This window comes from Nomascus leucogenys, chromosome 7b (genome assembly GCF_006542625.1).
Source record: "Nomascus leucogenys isolate Asia chromosome 7b, Asia_NLE_v1, whole genome shotgun sequence".
Taxonomy (NCBI): domain Eukaryota; kingdom Metazoa; phylum Chordata; class Mammalia; order Primates; family Hylobatidae; genus Nomascus; species Nomascus leucogenys.
Genome location: NC_044387.1, coordinates 103,900,084 through 103,923,052, shown reverse-complemented (window position 1 = coordinate 103,923,052; position 22,969 = coordinate 103,900,084). Strand labels below are relative to the sequence as shown.

The 22,969-nt window shown below is 39.8% G+C and overlaps 1 protein-coding gene and 1 non-coding gene across 6 annotated transcripts in view; both read right to left on the bottom strand.

Annotated features, from left to right (window-relative positions):
- Nucleotides 1-7,583: 7,583 nt before the first annotated feature.
- The window catches only part of TRAPPC11 (trafficking protein particle complex 11), a 53,256-nt gene continuing 37,870 nt past the window's right edge, over nucleotides 7,584-22,969 (bottom strand). For 4 of the 5 annotated variants that reach the window (XM_030816360.1, XM_030816361.1, XM_030816362.1 and 1 more), the window contains 7 exons: nucleotides 22,845-22,910; nucleotides 22,578-22,734; nucleotides 18,894-19,005; nucleotides 15,823-15,914; nucleotides 14,253-14,386; nucleotides 12,618-12,785; nucleotides 7,584-8,578 (listed from right to left, as the gene is read on the bottom strand). In XM_030816360.1, coding sequence (XP_030672220.1) covers nucleotides 8,534-8,578; nucleotides 12,618-12,785; nucleotides 14,253-14,386; nucleotides 15,823-15,914; nucleotides 18,894-19,005; nucleotides 22,578-22,734; nucleotides 22,845-22,910 — 774 coding nt within the window. In that variant the 3' untranslated portion in view covers nucleotides 7,584-8,533. Of the gene's footprint in view, nucleotides 8,579-12,617; nucleotides 12,786-14,252; nucleotides 14,387-15,822; nucleotides 15,943-18,893; nucleotides 19,006-22,577; nucleotides 22,735-22,844; nucleotides 22,911-22,969 lie in introns of those variants that run through there. The other variant, XM_030816363.1, reaches the window with a different exon arrangement.
- Nucleotides 14,860-14,962, bottom strand: LOC115836139. Its single transcript, XR_004031134.1, has one exon. It is a non-coding gene; the product is annotated as a U6 spliceosomal RNA (small nuclear RNA).

Here is a 22,969-nt window from a genome sequence, read left to right as displayed (position 1 = left end):
GAGGCGGGCAGATCACTAGAGCCCAGGAGTTCGAGACCAGCCTGGCCAACCTGGTGAAATCCCGTCTCTACTAAAAATACAAAGATTAGCGGGGCGTGGTGGTGTGCGCCTGTAATCCCAGCTACTCTTGGGAGGCTGAGGCAGGAGAATCGCTTGAACCCGGGAGGCGGAGGTTGCAGTGAGCCAAAATCATGCTACTGCACTCCCATCTGGGTGACAGAGGCTCTGTCTCAAAAAAAAAAAAAGGAAGAAAATTACAAATAAAGAGAAGGAATTAGGTTATTAAAAATTATCTTTGCTTCCTTGTCTGATGAGCTGAATTAAGAAAAAAAGTTCTCTTTGCTGTAGGAACTACATTGTAGGGTAATTAAATAGACCTAGTGGATAAGGAAAAAAAAAAATCTCTAAGAATTCCAGTCAATGAATGCAGAATAGCATTCTTTAGTTACATTTTGCAACTTCCAATTGAAAAACTTCTAATTTTAAAACATGTTTAAGTTAAATATACAGTTCAGCTAAACAGTGATCAATGTGTTAATGCAATGAGCGTCATTCAATTCAGACAATTGCATCGATGGCTGTTTAGCTGAACCTTATGATAAAGGAATTAGGCTGTCATCCTCTAAACTCATTGATCAATCTTACCACGAAAAGCGAGACAAGACATGAAGTGTGGCGATGGGAAATATCACCTATGAAATAGCGTTATCCTAAAAAAAAAAAAAGGAAAGATGGAAGGAAGGAGTGAGGGAGAGAGAAGGAGGGTGGAAGGAAGGAAGTAGAGGAGAGAAGAACTGGAGGGAGGATGAGAGGGAGAAAGAATTTGAGCTCAGGCTAGCTCATAACTCTAACTCCCAGTCCATTGGAGAAACAGTAGATAGAGGAACAAGTTATATAAACACCCTGGGGTTGCAATTAACCAAACCCCGAATGTGGGATATTTTACAAAACAACTGACCCATTTCTTCATCAAGTCAATAAGGGATACAAAGGGGGACGGGGCTGTTCTACATCAAATGAAACTTCATATAATGATGGACCTTGTTTGGATCCATATTCAAACAAGCCAACTGTAAAAAGACTTAGGGAAAATTGAATATGTTATTATACTAGACAATGTAAAGAAATAATTGATTAGATGTAATAATGCATTGTGGTTATGTGATTTTAAAAGTCCTTTTCTTTCTGGTGAAATGAGTTAAGGAGGATGGATGGTAGAGAGCAAGGCATTAATGGCTGAAGCTGAGTATAAGCATGGAAGTGTGTTACAGTCTCTACTTTTGTGTCTGTTCAGAAATGGTCACAATAAAAAAGTAAAATGAAATAAAGGATGGCAATCAGAAGTGGAGAGGATATCGTAAATGTAGTCCGACCAACTGGTGTCACTAATGCCTTTGATTTAAAAAAAATCAGCTTTTTGATTTTAAAAAGCTGTCACGGAGCTCCTCCCAGCATATGACTGAATAATTCTATATTTCATCCTTTTTTTTTTTTTTTTTGAGACGGAGTCTCACTCTGTCGCCCAGGCTGGAGTGCAGTGGCTGAATCTCAGCTCACTGCAAGCTCCGCCTCCCGGGTTCAGGCCATTCTCCTGCTTCAGCCTCCCGAGTAGCTGAGACTACAGGCGCCCGCCACCATGCCCGGCTAATTTTTTGTATTTTTAGTAGAGATGGGGTTTCACCGTGTTAGCCAGGATGGTCTCCATCCCCTGACCTCGTGATCCGCCCACCTCGGCCTCCCAAAGTGCTGGGATTACAGGCCTGAGTCACCGCACCTGGCCTATTTCATCTTGAATAAGGGGTTTCTGAATTGTTCCTGTTAAATTTGGCATTTGGAATTCAGTCCTTTGTTGAGATAGTGCTTTTGAATTATTCTCCAAGATCAAATATTTTTTCAGACTCCAGTTCTTCAAGCTGATGAGCATTACCAAAAAGCAGACCAGCTTCCTCCAAAAGCTCCGGGAGAGAAGGGCCTGCTCTGCAGAGGCTCAGGGAGACGGCAGCAAGCGCTGTTTGCATTGTTAGGTGAGTTTCATCCCCCGCCCACCATTTTCTTATCACTGAATATCTAAGGTAGAAAAAATAAAGGTTAGGTTTACTCAACAGTGGACAAGTCTGTCTATGTTCAAAGCACTGGCATGCCAGGGTGCCGCAGGGGTGCATGCCAACAGTCCCTTTCATCACCTGGAAAGCTCTTCCTTGATCTGTTTATTTTACAAACGCTTCTATGTCCTCCAGAATCCAGTTCACATAACATTATCTGTTCATGGATGATGGAAATGCCTTCCCACACAACAAAAGCACAGAATCATTTGATTATGAACACAAAAACAAAAACAACTCCAATGTCAATGTCACTCCTTGAGGAAGCCCTACCTCCCTGCAGCTTCCTCCTCATACTCTATAAAAGTTAATCCTTCCCTGGGGCGCCTTTCTACCTTGTATCCTTTGTTATTTTTTTATTATGGAAATTTCCAGACATACCCAAAAGGAGAGTGAATGGCAAAGCCCCCAGGCCCACCCATCTTTAATGTTATCAACATTTTTCAAATCCTGTTTCATCCATTTCTCTCCAGTCTGGGTGTTTTGTTTCTTTTCAGGCATGTTAAAGGAAATCCCAGACAGCCCATCACTCACTAGTCTTGTACCCATTTCCACGGCACTGACCACACTATCAGAATCTGCTGCCGTGGCAGAGTCTCCTGCTGGACCACTGGTCTTCAGGAACAGGGATTCCTTTATGGCCACAGCAACCAGCCCACGAACTGGCCCACAATATACTTGGGATAAATTTGTGTAATTCAGGGCAATAGATTTACTGTCATAGAATGAAAGAATTTTTTTTTTTTTAGAGACAGGCTCTCTGTCGCCCAGGCTAGAGTGCAGTGGTGCAATCATGACTCACTGCAGCCCCACGTCCTGGGTTCAAGTGATCCTCCTGCCTCAGCCTCTAGAGTACCAGGGGGGCACCACCACTCCTGGCTAATTTTTCTATTTTATGTGGAGAAGGGGGCTTGCTAGCCCAGGCTGGTCTCAAACTCCTAGCCTCAAGTGATCCTTACCTCTCAGACTCCCAAAATTTGGGGATTACAGGCTTGAGCCACAGAGACGCAGGCATGGAGAGGTCTTAATTCATAAAAATGCCTAGTACTTCAGGCACACATAATTTAGCTCAAGACGAATTTATTTAGGACTAAGCTCTGGCAGTATTAGAATGGTGGCCGTGTAGTGTCGCGGCCTCTGCAGGACAGTACCTTGATGACAGTCCCAGCTCTTCTCCCACTTGCCATGTCACTGGGGACAGCAGATTTTGTTTTCCAAAGATGGAGGCAGTAATACCTCCTGTCCTGTACCTTCTGGATGAGGCCATTCCCCCTCAAGAGGTGACATTTATAGTTTGTGTTCCCTCCCCTTGAATCTGGGTGGACTGTGACCCTAGCAGTGACGTTACGTGATATTGAAGGCAAGGTCAAAAAAGGTGATGCAGCTTCCGTTGCTGGTTCCATTCTCACTGGAGGTCTGAGCTGCCAGGTAAGCAGTCCAGCCACCTTGAGCCGGCCGTGCTGTGTGGAATCCCAGTGAACACATGGAGCGACCCTGACTAAACAGAGGTGCCTGGCTAGCTCCAAGCTGCCTCGCTTCCCCTGGTTCTCACAGTTGGCCCTATTCTAACTCCAGCTACTGTTTGACTACAACTGCATGAGTGACCCCAAGCCAGAACTGTCTATCTGAGCTGTTCCCAAATTCCTTCCCCATTGAAATCATACAGATAATGACGGTTGTTTTAAGCTATTAAACATTGGGCAGATTTGTTTTGTAGCAATGGATAACCAGAACACTGGGCAAGTTACTTAACCTTTCTGCGCCTCAGTTTTCACACCTTTAAAATGGGAATAATAAGAGTACCTAAAACCACACTGAGCTTTTATGAGTATTATATGAGATAAAAACATATCCATGTGGCACATCACAGTACTCAATAAATATTAGCAATTATCATTTGGGATAGTTTAGAAATCCTGACCAACCTAACAAGGCAATATTTGTAAGTTTCCATTTACCATGCATGATGATACTATTTTTTTTTTTTCCTGAGACAGGATCTCGTTCTGTCACCCGGGCTGGAGTGTGGTGGTGTGATCATGGCTAACTACAGCCTTGACTTCCCAGGTTCAAGCGATCCTCCCACCTCAGCTCCCCGAGTAGCTGAGACTACAGGACTATAGGCACGAGCCACCACGTCTGGCTAATTTTTTGTATTTTTAGTAGAGATGGGGTTTTGCCATGTTGCCCAGGCTTGTCTTGAACTCCTGGGCTCAAATGACCCGCCTGCCTCGGCCTCCCAAAGTGCTGGGATTACAGGCATGAGCCACCGCGCTCTGCCTCATGTTGATACATTTTGGATAAGGGTGTATTCTGTAAATAAAAAACCAACTTCAAGGTTACTATGAGTTTTGTCTTCTTCCAATGGAGAGAAAATAGAAATAATAAAAAACTGTTTGGAGTGAGCATAGTAAAAAAAGAAAAAAAAGTTGCTTGGAGTGTAACTTGGATGGTACATAGAGCTTGAAATGCAGGGGTACTTGGCAGTTTGAGTTTTTTCGTTTTTAACACAGCCCCTTGCAGAGCACGGCTAACTCAGGCAGTGCACCGAGTGGACATGCGTGGCAGTTTTGACCTTGGTTCTACTTCCCCCTCTAGTAAAACATGCTTCAGAAAGCAGAAACAATAAGGCCTTGTGATCACCTTCTCTTTTGTTTGCAGGCGTAAGTAAATCGAGTGGAAGGGAATGTTTTTTCACCAGTTTGATCTTTAAGGAAAACTTGAATACAATTGAACTATGCATTTTTCTTTTTCATGAAAAACATGGAATTTCACACTCATTTAGTGAATTTTATGGAGCTCTTCAGTAGGTGTGTCTGAGAATGGCATCGCTCGCTAAAATAAAGGGTATGGTTATGGTCACCAAAGAATGGCATGAGTATGGCCGGGCACGGTGGCTCACGCCTATAATCCTAGCACTTTGGGAGGCTGAGGCAGGTGGATCACCCGAGGTAAGGAGGTTGAGACCAGCCTGGCCAACATGGCAAAACCCCATCTCTACTAAAAATACAAAAATTAGCTGGGCATGGTGGTGCACACCTCTAATCCCAGCTACTAGGGAGGCCAAGTCAGGAGAATTGCTTGAAACAGGGAGGTGGATGTTGCACTGAGCTGAGATCACACCACTGCGCTCCAGCCTGGGCAAGAGAATGAGCAGAGTGAGACTCTGTCTCAAAAAAAAAAAAAAAGAACACCAGGAGTGTCACTCATTAGAAATGTTTCAGAACAAATCTGTAAGTGTAAAAAAGGGTATGTAAGAATACTGGGACAATAAAATAACGTTAAGAATTTGTTTCCTTATATAACTGAATGCTTTTAGTTAGCATGCATTCATAATGCTTTAGCTAGAGAAGATTTAGTTCTGTGGGGTGAATCCATATGGCATGAAAAAATGAGATGAGATAATGTGTACATTTCTATTTGGTTATCACATATTTGTTGGACCATCTCTAATTACTAATGCTGCATGCACGTAACTGCTTTGAAAATTACCGTCACTGCTATTTATCCACTCTGTCATTAAATAATGCAACCCATGTGTAACTTTTAAACTGAGGTGGGACACTTTGGGTGCCTTTTCTGAATGTTAACGCCAAGTGAGGAGGCTTCGGAAGGGTATTTGCTGGGACTGCATGGACCCTCCCCATTAAAAGGTGAACTTCACTTGTCTGCTTGCTGTCCTTTCCTTAAAAGCACTCCCTTTCTCATTACAACATCAACATGGAAATTACAGCTTGTAATTCTTCACAGCTATTATTTCAGAGAATCAACTGGTGGGCTTTTTATACTCTGGGTGGAAATATTACATGGTCCATGAAAGAAATGACTGAATTCGAACAAAAATAATGAATCTCCCAGTAATGTGAAAACATTTTGAAAAACCTGAAGAGCCATGCTCTGTAAAACCTCTTCATTCTCGTAAGAATTCAAAGATAAAGAACTAAAGACATTATGAGGAAACTGAGTTGAAGGGATGAAATCTGCAAGTTGAAGGATCACAAAAATATAAAATTAAGCAAATTACTAATTTTGTCCTTCCCAAACACATTATCATCTGCATGCTCCTTTTGGTAATATTTGGATTATCCACCGGTGCTTATCCCATCATGTATACGAGTCAAACTTTTATACACACCTCCCCCACAATTTATAACACTTTATTTAAAAAACTGTATCCCTGGATGGTGCGAACACTGGCAGACAGCAATGCTGAGAAGCAAATGTCAAAGACAAAAGGCAGATATTCTCATGAGGGACAGATGGCTGTGGCTGCTGGCAGAGGCAGGGAGAAAGAGGGTGAGGTCCTGCCTGACACTTGGAGCCTCAGTGAATGAAGAGCTCCTGCAACGCCGTTAACAGTTCTGAGTTTAGAACCCAGAGTAGACGATGACTTCATGTATTGTTGAATTCGAATTTTCAGTTTCAAAATAGGTAGATAGAATATACTCACAGTAGAATTTATGATATGGGAGAATTCCTGGTTGAGAAAGGCTTACTCTATTGCCAACTCTAAGAAAGATCAAGAAGAAAAAGACCCGTTTGATATCCGTACAGAAGCACGTACAGGTACACAAATCCCACTGCCATCCATGTTGATCATTTTAAAGTGCATGTCAGTGGCCCACTGTTCAAACATGTACCTTGTTTGACTATGGCAGTGTTAACACATGGGATCTTTATTATGTAGGCACTGCATCAGACCATCTTAGAATTCAACAGAACCTTCAAGATCTTGGTCCAGTATTTTTCAAACTGCACTTTACATTCTATTAGTGGGTCATGAAATCAGTTCATCAGGTTTATAACCAGGGATGTTTTTTAACAAAACAGAGTAGGATACAAAATATATGAGTATATAGAATGCATTATTCTATGAAACTTGTTTATAGTTTCATGTATTTACATACACGGGTATACTCATATTTGTAGTAAATTATGGAAAATGTATCAACAAATTCTGATAACGTGGACCTCTCCAGTAGAAAAGTGAATACCCTCTTCAGTCTTCCCATAAAAATACAGATGACACTGGCTGAGCACTCTCGTACATAACTTTGGGTCCGGCACTGTTCCAAGCTCTTCTCATGTATGAATCTATATCATCCTTCATAACAAGCCTATAAGATGGGTGTTATTTACATCTTATATACAAGAATGCTGAGATACACAGAGGGTAAGGAACTTGAACAACGTCACCCAGACAAAAGCAGCAGAGGACGGATTTGATCCTAGACAGCTGGACTCTAGAGTCATGCTCCATGGCCTCTACCTGAAAAGCCATGTTACAACAGGGAGCTCATGTCCTCCCAAGATAGCACTGTCCAAGTCTCACCTAATATTACCAGAGCCAGTTCTAGAACACAGCCCAATTTTCAATCCTGTGCTTGCCACTGTATCTCATGCAACAGTGTTCTTAGTAAAAGCTGTTTCATGAAGCTGAAATCAAACAGGCTCAAAATAAAAGATACAGACAGACAAGCATACTTGAAAGCGAACATGTTTATTTACATCACTATTTCCTTTTTACAATGCCTCCACCTTTTGAATAATAAAATTTTCCAGGAAATCAGGTAGTTTTAAATTATTAAAAGGTATTTTAACAAATAAAATTTTCACTCTATGATTTTTATTTACATGAGTTTTCAAGAGTTTTAAATAGTTCTTTTGAAACTGCACAATATAATCAAAAGGCCTGACTCAGACCCTGCATCTTTTCCAAAAACTTTTAGTCTAGGAAATTATGTTTATAATCAAATCCTTGCAGTTTGGATCTTTTCAGATGAGGATTTTATTAACACCTCTAAAATATGAACCTGCTTCATAAATGATCCATATTTTGTCTGCAAGCTGAACCTATTTGACACTTTTTGATAGTAAGCAAAGATATTTTTGATACCTTAATTAAACCGCTTTGATTAAAACTTTCTGGAAGTTTTCCCTATCAGTCATACAACTCCCTGTGTTGTTGTGTATGTATTCTGAGTACACACTGAATTTATGAGAATGATTGATTTCCGGTCTGACCAGCTCTGAAAGAGACACATAGGGGATTTGGAACTTTATGGCACAGGCATTGGTGCATCTGCTCTCTTTGTCCAGTCATACTTGGGATGCTTAATTTTCCTGATTTTATACATGCAAATCACTCACTTTTCATAGAATTTACCATTCATCAAATGATTTTCAACGATAACAATGGTCTGACATCCTTTCATGTCATACTGAGATTTCAAATATTTATTAGAGAAACTATAAGACAGATTTTCCTAATATTTTTGAAGTATGAGTTCCTCTGAATAGTTGGTATAACATCCATTAAAAAATAGAAAAGATTAACTTTTTACCATGATCAAAGCTAGAGTTCACAATGAAACACCTGCATAGCTCTGCCCAACATCTCTGTGACAACAGCCAAGGGCCGGTCTTGAATATCATGCAGCAGCAATAGAGGTATCATCCATGAGTCGACCCTGTGGCTTTAAAGTGGGAAAAACAAAGTGGGTTTACAAAGTTATAATATAATAACAAAAGCTCTATTAACTGGAAGGATTTTGAAATTCTTGAAACTGTTTTACAAAAACAGAATAAATGAATGTAAGCATCAAAACAAAAATGGTGATATGGTGATTCTCCTCCTTTCACCCCACCTCTTTCTTTCTTCACTTGCACCTGGGGATGGCCATGGCACAGGCTGGGAGCCGCCCTCTCCTGTGGCCATCACCAGCTGACTCTGCACTTCCACCCGAAGAATGCTCTTCTGTCAGTACTTCTCTCTCAACCCTGCGTTCCAGCAGCTACTGCCAGGCCATTTCCTGCTGACGGCATGTGGAATGGAACCTTGTTTATCATTCCTGCTTAACTGATAAGTTTTATTCTCTCTCTCTTGCTCAGGGCCCTCCTATGTCTCAAGCTTTAAGCAGGCCCAGAGCCTGAGCTGACAGGTAAGTTCCTTTTGGGGACTCAGGGTTGCCCAATCTCCTGTTTGAGAAAAAGTGTCTGCAGTGAACTCCAATGCATGCTGCAAGAATAAAAGTGGCAGATAAAAACAAAAACTGCCCTATCTCTAAGATCACTGATTGAAAGAATTTAAAACACCATGCCAGAAAAGTCAAGACTAAGAATGAATAAAAGTATCATAACTGTTTTTAGTTGTAAAATTTCTGGCAGGTTAACAACATCCCAGAGGGACAGCTAGTAGCTAAAAGAATAAAATTCTTACAAATAATTTTATTTTATTATACAGATATACAATAGCAGACCTTTGTGGGGAAAGCAGGAGAAAGATGATCAGGAAATAAAACAGAAGAGTGTTCACAATCAAAAGTGATTTGCTATGCTTTAAGCAGAAAGATTCTGAGGAATTCCCAAGGCAGTGAAGACAGCACTCCTGTTTTCAGTTTGTTGCTGCTGTGGTTGTTCAGATGTATATAGGGGTGTGTGTGTACATCCATACATAAACGTAGCTAAGTATAGCTTCCAGACATTCACGGCAGGAATGGAGTGAGTGAAATAGGTTTCCAATCCTTGATTCTTGACTATTTTTTTAGTACTGATGGAAGCTGCTCAATTTTAGAAACAAAATCATGGCTCAAGCTAGTGAAATTCCTGCCAAATGTAGCTTTTACAAGCAGGAGCAAAAAATGAGTGCATCATACAATTAGAAAACCAGTCTTTTATTCAAAGGAAGAAAAGTATGGATTTGTCCTTGCCTAGGACATCACTGTCCAGTATGGCAGCCACTAGTCACATTTAGCTATTAAGCACTTGAAGTGTGGCAGTGTAACCAAGCAAACTTAATTTAAACTGAAATCTCAATAGCCACATGTGGCTAGTGGCTATACTGGACAGCGCAGCTCTAAAGTTTAATACAGGTGCACTGGGACCTAAAATTTTAGTCAGTGATTGTCCAATAAGTGGGAAAGGGTAATCCTCAGCCACTGTCCTTAGTGTGACAAGTAAAAAAAAAAACTGTAGACATTTGCGGTATACAACATGATGTTTTGAGAGATGTACGCTATATATACACCGTGGAATGGCAATTTTTTTTTTGAGACAGAGTCTCACTCTGTTGCCCAGGCTGGAGTGCAATGGCATGGTCTCAGCTCACTGCAACCTCTGTCTTCCAGGTTCAAGCGGTTCTCCTGCCTCGGCCTCCCAAGTAGCTGGGATTGCAGGCACCCATCACCACACCCAGCTAATTTTTGTATTTTTACTAGAGATGGGGTTTCACCACGTTAACTAGGCTGGTCTCGAACTCCTGACCTCAGGTGATCCGCCTGCCTTGGCCTCCCAAAGTGCTGGGATTACAGGCATGAGCCACCGCGCCTGGCCAAAATTTTTTAATTATAAGTTTTCGCTACTGATAAAACAGCTGGCTCTGTGGAGTCCGGTGAACATTTTCGGCAGCAGTCAAGTTGCTAGAAGGTGGCACCTGTACTCAGAAAAGGGTCCCTGCAGTTAAAAAGGGCATGCTAGTCATGCCAAAAAAGTGAGGCCGGGCGTGGTGGCTCACGCCTGGAATCCCAGCACTTTGGGAGGCCAGGGCGGGCGGATCACGAGGTAGGGAGTTGTAGACCATCCTGGCTAACAGGGTGAAACCCCATCTCTGCTAAAAATACAAAAAATCGGCCGGGCGTGGTGGCGGGCACCTGTAGTCCCAGCTACTCGGGAGGCTGAGGCAGGAGAATGGTGTGAACCCGGGGGGCAGAGCTTGCAGTGAGCCGAGATCGCGCCACTGCACTCCAGCCTGGGCAACACAGCAAGACTCTGTCTCAAAAAAAAAAAAAAAAAAAAAAGTTTATTTTCTGGAACCTTTCCTTGTGAATTTAAACACTACCCAGAAGAGGTTTACCTTGAGAGAAAATCAAAAGACTGAATGAGCATTAGTTGGGATTAGGTTTGGGTCTCTTGAGCACCCGAGAAAGGAATGAAAGAGAATAACTGATGGAACCAAAAACCTCTCCTTTTCAGTATTAGTTACTCTAGTATTTCAAACAAGCTATTTCTGTGCAGCTAGAATATGATCAAGTCTACATACCTCTAAATGATTCAAACAGTACTTCTAAGTTTAAAAATAGCAAACTTCAAAAAGTCTAACAGCTAAAGGGACATTACGGAGGCCACCTGTTCCCCTCTGTTCCCCCACCCGGTCATGAGACTCATCCCCTGCAGAGTGACTTCACCAAGGAAGTGTGGGGCCAATGGAAGTGTCTTTAGACTGAAGGGATCTGGTGAAAATGTTTAAAAAGCCACTGTTTAAACACAAGGAGATCCAAAATTATGAGATTTTTCTTTTACAATTTATTTATTTATTTTGAGACTGTGTCTTGCTCTGTCACCCAGGCTGGAGTGCAGTGGTGCAATCTCCACTCACTGCAAGCTCTGCAAGCTCCGCCTCCTGGGTTCAAGCAACTCTCCTGCCTCAGCTTCCCGAGTAGCTGGGACTACAGGCGCCCGCCACCATGCCCAGCTAATTTTCTGTACTTTTAGTAGAGACAGGGTTTCACTGTGTTAGCCAGGATGGTCTCTGACCTCGTGATCTGCCCGGCTTGGCCTCCCAAAGTGCTGGGATTACAAGTGTGAGCCACCACACCCTGCCTCTTTCACAATTTAAAAGTATGATGTGGAATAGGAGCTTGGGAGGGTTAATTATTTTTATACACATAGAAAAAAACTGTATAAAAGTCTGGAAATATAAAAGCTGGCAGAGTACAGAGAATATATTAACAGATAATTTATCAAATCCTGGATTATATAAACAAGGAACGGTTCCCCCAAACTTGAATAAGACAGACACAAAAAAGGAAGTAGTGAGTAATATGAACTGTCATTCCACATGAGGGTAGAAACTTAAAAGAGGGCGCACAGCAGTGACATGTATTCATGTATATGTATGTTCATGTATATGTATGCTAGACGGACACCAGAAGCATGTGGAGATGGCTCTTATTTAGGTATCGGGGAGTGACAATCAGAGGTGGGCTGCTGAGCTAAATGAACCACTCGTCCCTCCAATTCACTCTGTTACACACTGCCCATCCTACGTATTCTTTTATTGTACGAATCTGGAAATTGTGTAATTATAAAAAAAAAAAACATTAAATCAGAGTGTAGTTTCTGAGAGAGGATCATTTTCAGAAGAGAGCTAAATCCAGTATTACACAGTTACAGGGAATCAGAAAAGTTTAAGGATATTTAAAGTTAATTCACTTTGATGAAAGACTAGTTACAAACAAATTACAATTTGAAAGCATACTTTACTAAACCAAAGAGAAAATATGCTTAAGGATATTATGAAGATAAATCATTATTTACCTAAGGAAATACAAATCTTTGAAATTAGATTCTATAAAAAGTAACTATAGAAATGAATAGCAATATTGCCAAATACATATAATAAAAGGCAAAACTATCACTGTTGGTCTCAAAATACTGTTCAGTAAAGTTTACATGAAAAAGAAGTCTGTTTGTTTTTAAGACTTTGAATTTAAAAAGCAGAAAATTGCTAAGCTTTACCTTAACAAAAATACTGGTAGGTATAAAACGCCTGAGCAGCTGATTTGTGAAGTTAGGAAATCTAAGCAAGTTGATGTTGAGAGACGGCAGCTGCTGGTATCCAGCCATCAGAGGATAGAAATTATATAGCATTTCCTGCTCTGTGCCGGGGAGGATACGTAATCGAATCTGCATCATAAAAAGTCACAGAGAAAGATAATCAAATACACATATGTGCAATATCTATATGTTGTTACCCTCAATTATTTACAAAAGATTGGATAACCAAATCCTTCTAGTGAAATATTCACTCTCTCCTAGTCCAACTTCCAAAAAGATTCCAAAGTGTAGGGCTGAATTAGTATGAGTTTAGGACATGGCAGACAGGAAATGTGTAAAAAATATATGCAAGATTTCTCAGTTTCTACCAAGACCTACAATGAGTAACTTACACCTCCTAAAGAATGAGAACTCTAGGCAGGTGAATATTTTCTCTGTCTTAGCCCAGGTAGATTTTATGTTCACAATATGTAAAGGGATAATTTGTAAAAGAGTAACTACTTGTAGACATTATGCCAATACAAGACAAATTAGTTCTAATTTATTTAGTTGTTTCTGTTTTCTTTTAAGGATTTTACCTTTGTGTTAACTAACTGCAGGAGGAAAAAAAAAAGATGTTTTGAAAATCTTTGACAATACTTTTAAAAAGTATACAAACTGGTAAGATTTTAGCATCCTTATATTTCTCACTATTTATATAAGTCAACACCTGGAAAAAATCAAGACACTCAAGAAAAAAGCTTACTCATTTGTAAATATTATAGTTGGTATATTTAATACTGTATATTATAAATATAAAACAGTAGCTGAACATACAGCATACAGCATATAAAATTCTATTTTGCATTTAACAACAAACACAGCACTTGGAATATGCAGAGCAGTTGATTAGTCAGGATAGACGTTTCCAGGTGTGAAGACACATTTGTTCTCTAATTACGCCCTTGTTAATTGAAAAGTATTTCCTGACTTTGGAGGGGCATCTCTGTTATCCCTCTGACAGTGAAGGACAGGACTCTCACTGAAGCATGGTTTTGCCTGGGTATTTTGTTTGCTCACTTAAAAACTTGAGGAACTTTTCCAACTCTGATTTGACTGAACGAATAAAAAAATCTAGATAATTTAAAGTATAGAAACAAAATTGTATCTAAACACACCAATGGTTAAGTATATTCTACGCAAAATCAAAATTTCTATAAAACTTCACTGATAGAAAAATGGGCTGTTAATATTAGGACAGTGAAGTCTCCAGGCCTGACACACACACACACACACACACACACAAACACACACACTCATCAGTAATAAGGGGATATTTTTAAGTTTTTCAGGAATTATAACATATTATAATATAGTCCAAGGATTTGTGGACTTTTGTTTTATAAGAAGAACCCACATGTCTGATCTCAATGATGTGACAAGGGTAACCCACCTTTATAGGTAGCTGCACTTAAGGTGCTTAAAAATTCACTATTACCAAAACAACAGGGACCACAGTCAGCTTTACTCAGTTCATTCACAAAAACTAAAGGTACAGCTCTCTGTTTCCTGGTGCACTTTTGTGTCAACATAAGCATCACAAGATATGACCTGTACCTGTTTGAGACCTGAGAACATGAAGGCATCACTGGGCTCCACAGAAATTTCCACATCTTGAACTAAGTCGGTCTTATTCTGTAGGTGATACTTGACAGGCAAGGACTCTCTGACACGCCCAAATGATGGCAGATCTACAGAGAAAGACGACACATTTCTCTTGGTTTAAAAAATAGCTCCCCACTTATGGCTTCGTTTTGCAAATGAATCTCATTCAACGGACACAGTATCATTTAAATTAATGATGTTACTGTACTCTTGCCAGATAAGAAAATTCTTTGATTGGACAACAGCAATAGGACTATGATAAAACAGGCTAAGGAAATAAACGTCCTTCTAAAAATGACTGGTCTAGACAGGGTCCTGGCTATCAGGAACTGAATTGTATTTTAGGGATCATTTCTTAAATCCATAAAAGATTTCCCAAAGTATCAATCATGGTTCCTAAACTAGAATAAGCAAAAGCTGTGTTTCAGTGACGTTATAAGTAAAACTTTCATTCATTCATTTGTGGATACACTGTTGTTTGGGGTGTGTGTGTGTGTGTGTGTGTGTGTGTGTGTGTGTGTATTCTGGCAGTTCTGCCATGTTATTTTTCCTAGGATACAAAAACATGGAAGGCTTCATGAATTTGGGGTGTCATCCTTGCATGGGGCCATGCTCATCTCTGCACCATTCCCATTTTACATATATGCTGTTAAAGTGGGCACTATAAACAGTTTTTTCAAATTACAGACATTAGGATAACCAAACAGTTGATAAAGGGAAGTTTCTCTTGATAAAGTATTCCAGTAAAGAAAAAATGATGGACAGATGTTACCTGCCTCCTGGTGGGAGCACATACACTATGAAGTATTCTTGCCAAAAACTTGACCCTGAATCTGATCAAGCCTACAGACAGGCTGCCAATTTATAGGGACAGAGAAACATTTAAAAACAGCACTATGTAATCTCCAAAATCCAGGCTGTGGGAAACTCTATAGGACAAACGACTTAGTTTCTTCAGCAAGGAGGAGATGGGGGGAGGGAGAAGATGGACAAAATGGTAGAGAAAGTGGTATTGGAAGAGGTGATGCAGGGGTTAATGGTTGGGGGGAGAGGAGAGAGGGTATGGCGGAGAGAGAGGCAGTCAACCTATCTGCCTACCTATAGGTTATAGGATAGTATAAGACTTATCCATCAATTGCAGTGTATAGTCCTCAAAATAAACTGAAAAAACATCCAGAGTTAACTAGGAAAATTTCAACATTGGAATTTGATGACATTAAGACATTACTGCTAATTTTTAAAGTCGTGATAATGGTACTGTAATTATATTTTTTTAAATAGCCATTATTTTTAAAACAGGCATATCAAAGTATTTATGGCTTTGTATTTAGGGATTTGTTTCAAAATAACAGGTGTAGGAGGAGTGTGTAGAAGTAGAGATGAAACAAGACTGGCCATAAGCTACTTTTACAAATGTTGAAAAACTTTCATAATAGAATGTTAAAGTAACTAAACTCTTAGAGGTTAAAATAACTATTATTATTGGGTCAAGTAATATCAAGTAAAATGTTAATTCCGCTACCTGCATTCACATGGAGAGGGATATTCTCCACAATCACATGCGGCAGAGTGATGACAGTTGTGATGACAGGGATGTTTTCCATTGCTGAGGTCCTGTGGTGGAAGAGGTCATCTTTTTAAACTCTTTTTAAACTATGAAAGAAGTTCATCAAAAACAGGAAACATGTATTCACCAACTAGTTTCAAAGGAAATACGTTACTTATCCATTTCCCAAAACATTATTATTATTATTATTATTTTATTTTTTTGAGATGGAGTCTCGCTCTGTTGCCCAGGCTGGAGTGCAGTGGCGCAATCTTGGCTCACTGCAAGCTCTGCCTCCCAGGTTTACACCATTCTCCTGCCTCAGCCTCCCAAGTAGCTGGAACTACAGGCACCCACCACCACGCCTGGCTAATTTTTTGTATTTTTAGTAGAGATGGGGTTTCACCTTGTTAGTCAGGATGGTCTTGATCTCCTGACCTCCTGATCTGCCTCTCAAAGTGCTGGGATTACAGGCATGCGCCCGGCCAATTTTTTTTTTTTTTTTTTTTTTTTTTTTGAGACAGTCTCACTCACCCAGGCTGGAGTGCAATGGTGTAATCTTGGCTCACCGCAACCTCCAATCCCAGGTTCAAGTGATTCTCCTGCCTCAGCCTCCTGAGTAGCTGGGACTGCAGGCACGTGCCACCACGCCCAGCTAATTTTTGTATTTTTAACAGAAATGAGGTTTTGCCATGTTGGCCAGCCTGGTCTCAAACTCCTGACCTCAGGTGATCCACCTGCCTCAGCCTCCCAAAGTGCTGGGATTACAGGAGTGAGCCACCGCACCAGGCCTCCCAAAACATTATTAAAGGAAATAGTTTTGTGAAGTTAAGAGCTTTTAAAATCACACTTCTGAGTATTTCCAATTAACAAACTGTTATAACCCAGGGCTGCTGTGTGTCACCAGTGGGGAATAAGTCAGGAGGTATGTCAGACTGTCAATCATGACCCACACCATTCAATACAGTGTTTTGGTAGCAAGACTTTCTCAATTCAGGAACAGTGCAGTGATTTACGTTATGACACAAATTCCTTAACTCACTGAGGATGGTTTACAGGTGGGCCCCAGACCACTTTGAAGAGCACTGTTGTAACTCACTATACGTATATAGTAGAAACTGAAGAACTAAATGTATTTTACTATCAACAAACACAGTGGTGTTCCAATATTTATGGAGGTGAAGTAACATTATGAAACTGTTAAATATTTTCCCTGTGGTACAGCTAAAGTGGGAACTACAGGGGTGGTGCCAGGGAAATCCCTTGTGAGTCTAAGGGTGGAACAGCTGACATGATGTGCAAACTATCACAGAGCAAAAGCAACAGGCAAAGCATCTAAGCCCTCATCAATAAGAAATGGATGTATCCCTGTAGTAATACTGTAGTATGATGGAATAATTCAGCAGTGCCTTTAAAATGCTGTTTTGACACCTGCAAACAAAAAAATAAAACTAAACATCAATATAGTAAATTCAGGAATGGGGAAAAGAAAGGTTTATTTACTTCTTAGTAAAATTACATATTTCTCCATTCTTAAAAAGTTTCTGCTTTAGTTTCCAACATGGTAAATATTTACGCATATAACTAACATAAATAAGCTGTTTAGGGTTCTCAATGATTTTTCAAAGTGTAAAGGTGTCTTGAGACCAAAAAGTTTGAGAACTGCTGGCCTACAGTTGTCTTTTTTATTTTCTGCCTTTGTCAGGTTTAGGTATGGGTGCTCTTCACGAACAAATCCAGGGAATTTTCCTTCTTGTTCTATGCTTTGCATGTAATTTATAACATGAAAACAATAAATCATACCATGCAATTACATATACTAAACATATATTCTTTGAAGGCAATTTCATGAATTTCCTCCAGTTACTGGTTTAGGTTAAAAAATTTTTCCTTTAGTCAATTTTGATAATTTATAACTTTTTCATGACAGCCATAACATTCAGATCTTCCTACTCATTACTCTGAGTTGTATAAACATTCCCTTAAAACTAATATCTTCTGATTCCTTTCTCATTTTTAAGTAATACATTTTATTCCTTGTTTTAAAATTTCTGAAAATAACTAAGCCTCACCAACAGGATAACACATGAATATCATGTATCCACTTCCCAGTCTAAGAAAGAAATTACAATGATACAATTGAATCTTCCTGCAGAGCCCTTCCTGCTTGTATCCCCCTACCCCAAAGGTAACCACTATCCTGAATTGGGTATTTATCAATCCTATGTATTTTATACTTTTCCAAATTATGTATGTAGTCCTAAGAAATACATAGCATGTTTTTCAATGTCATATAAATGCAATTTATTCATATTCTCATCAGTAGCTTGCTTTGTTCACTTTACCTTAAGATGTTGATGGTGTAGCTCTGGTTCATTCATTTCACTGAAATACAGTATTACACTATATGAATGTGCCACAATTTATTCTTTTCTATTGATGGGTATTTACGGTTTCCCCCGCTCCCCATTTTTTTCCTATTACAATCAATGCTGCTAAGAACTTTTTTTTTTTAACAGGGTCTTGCTCTGTTGCCCAGGCTAGAGTGCAGTGGCACAATCTCAGCTCACTGAAACCTCCACTTTTTGAGTTCAAGTCATCCTCCCACCTCAGCCTCCTGAGTAGCTGGGACTACAGGTGTGCATCAACAAGCCCGGCTAATTTTTGTATTTTTTGTAGAGACAGGGTTTTGCCATGTTGCCCAGGCTGGTCTCAAACTCCTGAGCTCCAGCGATCCTCCCACCTAGGTCTACAAAAGTGCTGGGATTACAGGTGTGAGCCGCTGCACCCAGCCCATGAACATTCTTACACATACATCCTTTGTGTACAGATTTAGTTTGGCTAAAATTTCAATAGCATATAAGTCACAAATTATGACAAGCACAAATTCAGCTTTAATTTTTTTTTTCAGGTTTGTGTTCATATCCACGTGACTTCTGCTCTTCAGAATGACAGAAACTCTCAAATATTAAGTGACAAAGATGAATAATAAAGGTGTCAGAATAACAAAGACATTGAAGAAAAGACAGGATTGAAATAATTCTTACCTTTTCCAAGAGATAATATAATGCCCGGTTGCCACTCCACCTTCAACATTTCCAAGAGATGGGCATTGAAGACAAAAGCATTCACTAGCACTCTCTCCAGTCTGTAAGATAACTATAGGGAAAAGTCTTTACACTCCTTATGCAATGGTTTCATCTATGAAAGGAGAGTTTCACATCCAAGTAACAGAACAAAAAAAGAACACCTCACCCACTATATATTACTTGTAGAGACTTAGAAAGTAGGGTTCAGAGATGTTAAATGACTTTTTCAAGGTCACGAAGTTCACTATTTTTGCTAATGTATCAATATTCCATCACAATAAAATCCAATGAGGCATCTGTATATCTGCAAGAAAGTCCTATGGAAACTAATGAATACGAAAAGCTTAGAGACAGAATCAATATCTTATGGTGATTGTTTTTCCTTTTCCAAATTATTTCATGCCTCCAAAGTAAACACTTTGGGGTAGAGAAAAAGAAAATAGAAAATTTCAGTTAAAGCACTCAAAATATCATTCCAGAAAATTGTGGCTTTCTCTGAGTAAATACACACAGGTTGACCATCCCTAATCTAAAAATCTGAAACCAAAATGCTTCAAAATCTGAAATTATTGAGTGCCAACACAACACGCAAAGGTTATTCTAAAAGGAAGTGCATCCAGGTGTGGTGGCTCACACTTGTAATCTCACTTAGGGAGGCCAAGGTGGGAGGACTGCTTGAGCTGCAGGAGTTTGAGACCAGCCTGGGCAACACAGGGAGATCTCATCGCTATAAATAATTTAAAAATTACCCAGGGGTAGTGGCGTGCACCTGTGGTCCCAGCTACTTGGGAGGCTGAGGTGGGAAAATAGCTTGAGCCCAGGAGTCCGAGGCTACAGTGAGCCACGATCCTGCCACTGCACTCCAGCCCGGGTGACAGAGTGAGACCTTGGCTCCAAAATGAAAATAAATTTTTTTTTAAAAGAGGAAATGTTCTTTAAAGCATTTCAGATTTCAGATTTTTAGATGCGGGATGCTCATCCACTAAGTATAATGCAAATATTCCAAAATCTGAAAAATCCGAAATCTGAAACACTTCTAGTACCAAGCATTTCAGGTAAGAGATACTCAGCCTGTATTACTAATAGCACTCACACCGCCTCACTATTGCCTCACATGGCCATTCACCTCTGTGCAAGAACGCTTTCCTCCTGCCAATTTTATAGCAAACTCCCTCATGACAAGATAAGCGCCCATTCAAACCAAGTCTTCTCCACCTTTCAGCTCTCCAGAGCCTGCAATGCCTCAGCTTCAAATGCAAGCAGGCAACAGTACTTATTTAATGGCAATTTTAGCAATCTGTGAGTGAAACTCCGAAGGAATAACAACAACAAAGTTTCTAAACATTAGGCTATTTTTATGGTTTTCTAATAAAGACGGTTGTGACAGATTAATGGAGGTCTGATTGTGGACAGATAACAGCAGTGAAAGGGAAAAAAGCTGGATCAACCTTTGCTTTAATTAAGTATTTTTATGTAATGTTAAAGACTTGGAAATGATATTGTAGCCCAGTAAATAAAACATACATCAATTTGAGCCTCTAGAGATCGCCTTTTGAAACACCTGGGCCATTCATATTAAACTCTACCAAAGTTCTCCTTAATTCTAAGAAGTTAAACAAAATGATCACAATGTTTATTAACAATTAACATTAGGTAGTCAATTTGTGACAAAGAAGAGCTACACTGCTGGTTTTGAAGACAGAGGAAGGAGCCACATGCAGAGGAGTGTAGGTGGCCTCTATAAGCTGGAGAAGGCAAAGAAAACAGATTTTCCCTGAGAGCCTCCAGAAGGAATGCAACCAGGCTGACACCTTGTTTTTTGGACTTCTAACCTGTAGAACTTTAATATAGTTGAATCTGTGTCATTTTAAGCCACTAACTTTGTGGTTGTTTGTTATAGCAGCAGTTACAAACTAATATACTAGAAGTTCAAGCCAGAGATTATTCCTTAATTTAGTAAACACTTATTAGCTAAGTACTATGATGCTGGCAATATGAAGATGAGTAAGACACAGCTCAGGTTCTAAGGGAACACACAGTCTAGTAAGGGAGCCATATTTACAAATAAGAAATCGCAATATAATATGTTAAGTGTTACAATGTAGGTATGTATCAAACACCATGGGAGTAAAGAAGGAAGAGTACTTAGCCCTGCTTGGGAGGAACAAGAAGTTCAAGTTTACAAGAGCCCTGAAGAGCAAGCCAGAATTCAACAGGTTGAAAAAGATGAAGAAGGTTTTAGACAAAAGTTCCAAAGATATGTTCAAAAGTACCTGGGGGCAATGTTGGACGAATGCCCTAAGTTTGTCTTGGTTTAAACCTGGGAGAGAGCAAAGGGCAGCAGACAGCCTGGGGTAGAGGCAGCTGGGAAGGTCAGCCAGAGCCTGACCAGGTGAGGTCCAGTGTGTCACAAACTGTAGTGGCAATATGAAAGGCAGGATAGGGAAGAGAATGACTGCCAAGGAAGAAAACAGTTAAGGACCAGTTCTATAGACCAGGTGAGAGAAATGGTGAGGATGGCACCGAGAATGGAGATGAAAAGCTGGATTCGAAAAATGTTTGGATGTGGGTGTGAAGGATGGATGTGCGTGTGAAGGAGTGTAGTTTTTCTCTGCAGTTTCCAGCTTAGATCAAGTGTATGTACAACAACCCTTCCAACTAGACAACCCCTCCAACTGGACGAGGGAATGCAGCAGCCTAAGGTCGTGTGGCAGCTGAAGACTTGTAGAGAAAGAACAAGAGAACCAACGTCAGGATACTGGAAATGACCAACACTGAAAGAAAAGGAATCAGCAAGAATGCACAAATAACCAGCTTTTATCGAGCTGTTAGAAAATGAGCACTGAGCTAAGATATTTCATATTTTCTCATATATATTACTTAATTCACATACATCATCCTATTTGACTCTAAGAAGTGATGAAAGGAACCATCCAAGTTCACAAAAGAGCATGTTGTAGGGCTGAGAACTGAATCTAGTTCAGTCTGACCCTAAAGCTCATTATTCACAATTAGCACAATAAGGAAAAAGGGAAGGAGACAGAAAAACAAAGTAGGACAGAGACAATGATTTCCAAACACGCAAGAGAAAACCAAGTTTCAAGGAGAGATGAAAAAAAACTCATGAAGACATCCTGAAAGCAAAAGATATTATTAGTACTTTTTAAAACCAGAAAGGTGTTGTCCTGGGTTTGAATCAGTCTTAAAAATTGTTTTAGTTGGGTGACTCAGAAAATTTATCTTCTATTTTTCTATATTTTCCAAAGTTTCTTTAATAAATACCTTTTCTCATTTCAAGTTATGAAAAACAGTAAACATTAAGAGTTAATGAGAAAAAAATCTTTAAAAAGTTCAAAAATGAAAAAAGAATTCTTTTTGTGAAATACATTTTCAAAGTATAACTTCCTTAGAGTAGGAAAAAAGTCTGACCTTTTAAAATTAGGTATACTCAAGCAAATGGTGTTATAAATGACACTAATTCCACTTTAATTCCATATGCATTTGCTTTCACGAGTACAGGTCTCAAGTTCCCTCACTTAGCAAAAAGCTAATTAACTCTTCCATTGCCAGCTTATACACACACACACACACGCATGCGCACAATTCTCCTGCTCTTTGAGTGGGAATGAACCAAAGACTCACCATTGTCCACTTGAGACTCTAGCTGGTCCACTGTGGTCATAGATGGAGCAAGCTGGAGCTCACTGGAAACAATAGTGAGGGCCCAGGGTGAGGCACTTAAGAGGTCCGTCATCAACAGAAAGGGGATGTCAGCATAAACCCTTTCCAGGTGCTCAAACTGTCACAAATGAAGACAAAAGGTCTGTCGGGAATTACATTCATCCATTTTATCATTTCAGTCCATTTTTATAACCTAAATGATTTCTAGTATGCCTCAAAGAAACATACCTTGGTAGAAACAAATTTAACGGCAACATCAAATGGAAAGACTGTTTCAATTGTTACAGTTTCATCCTGCAAGAAAATGTAAAGGGTACATTCATGGATTTTCTAAATCTTTTTATATAAAGTTT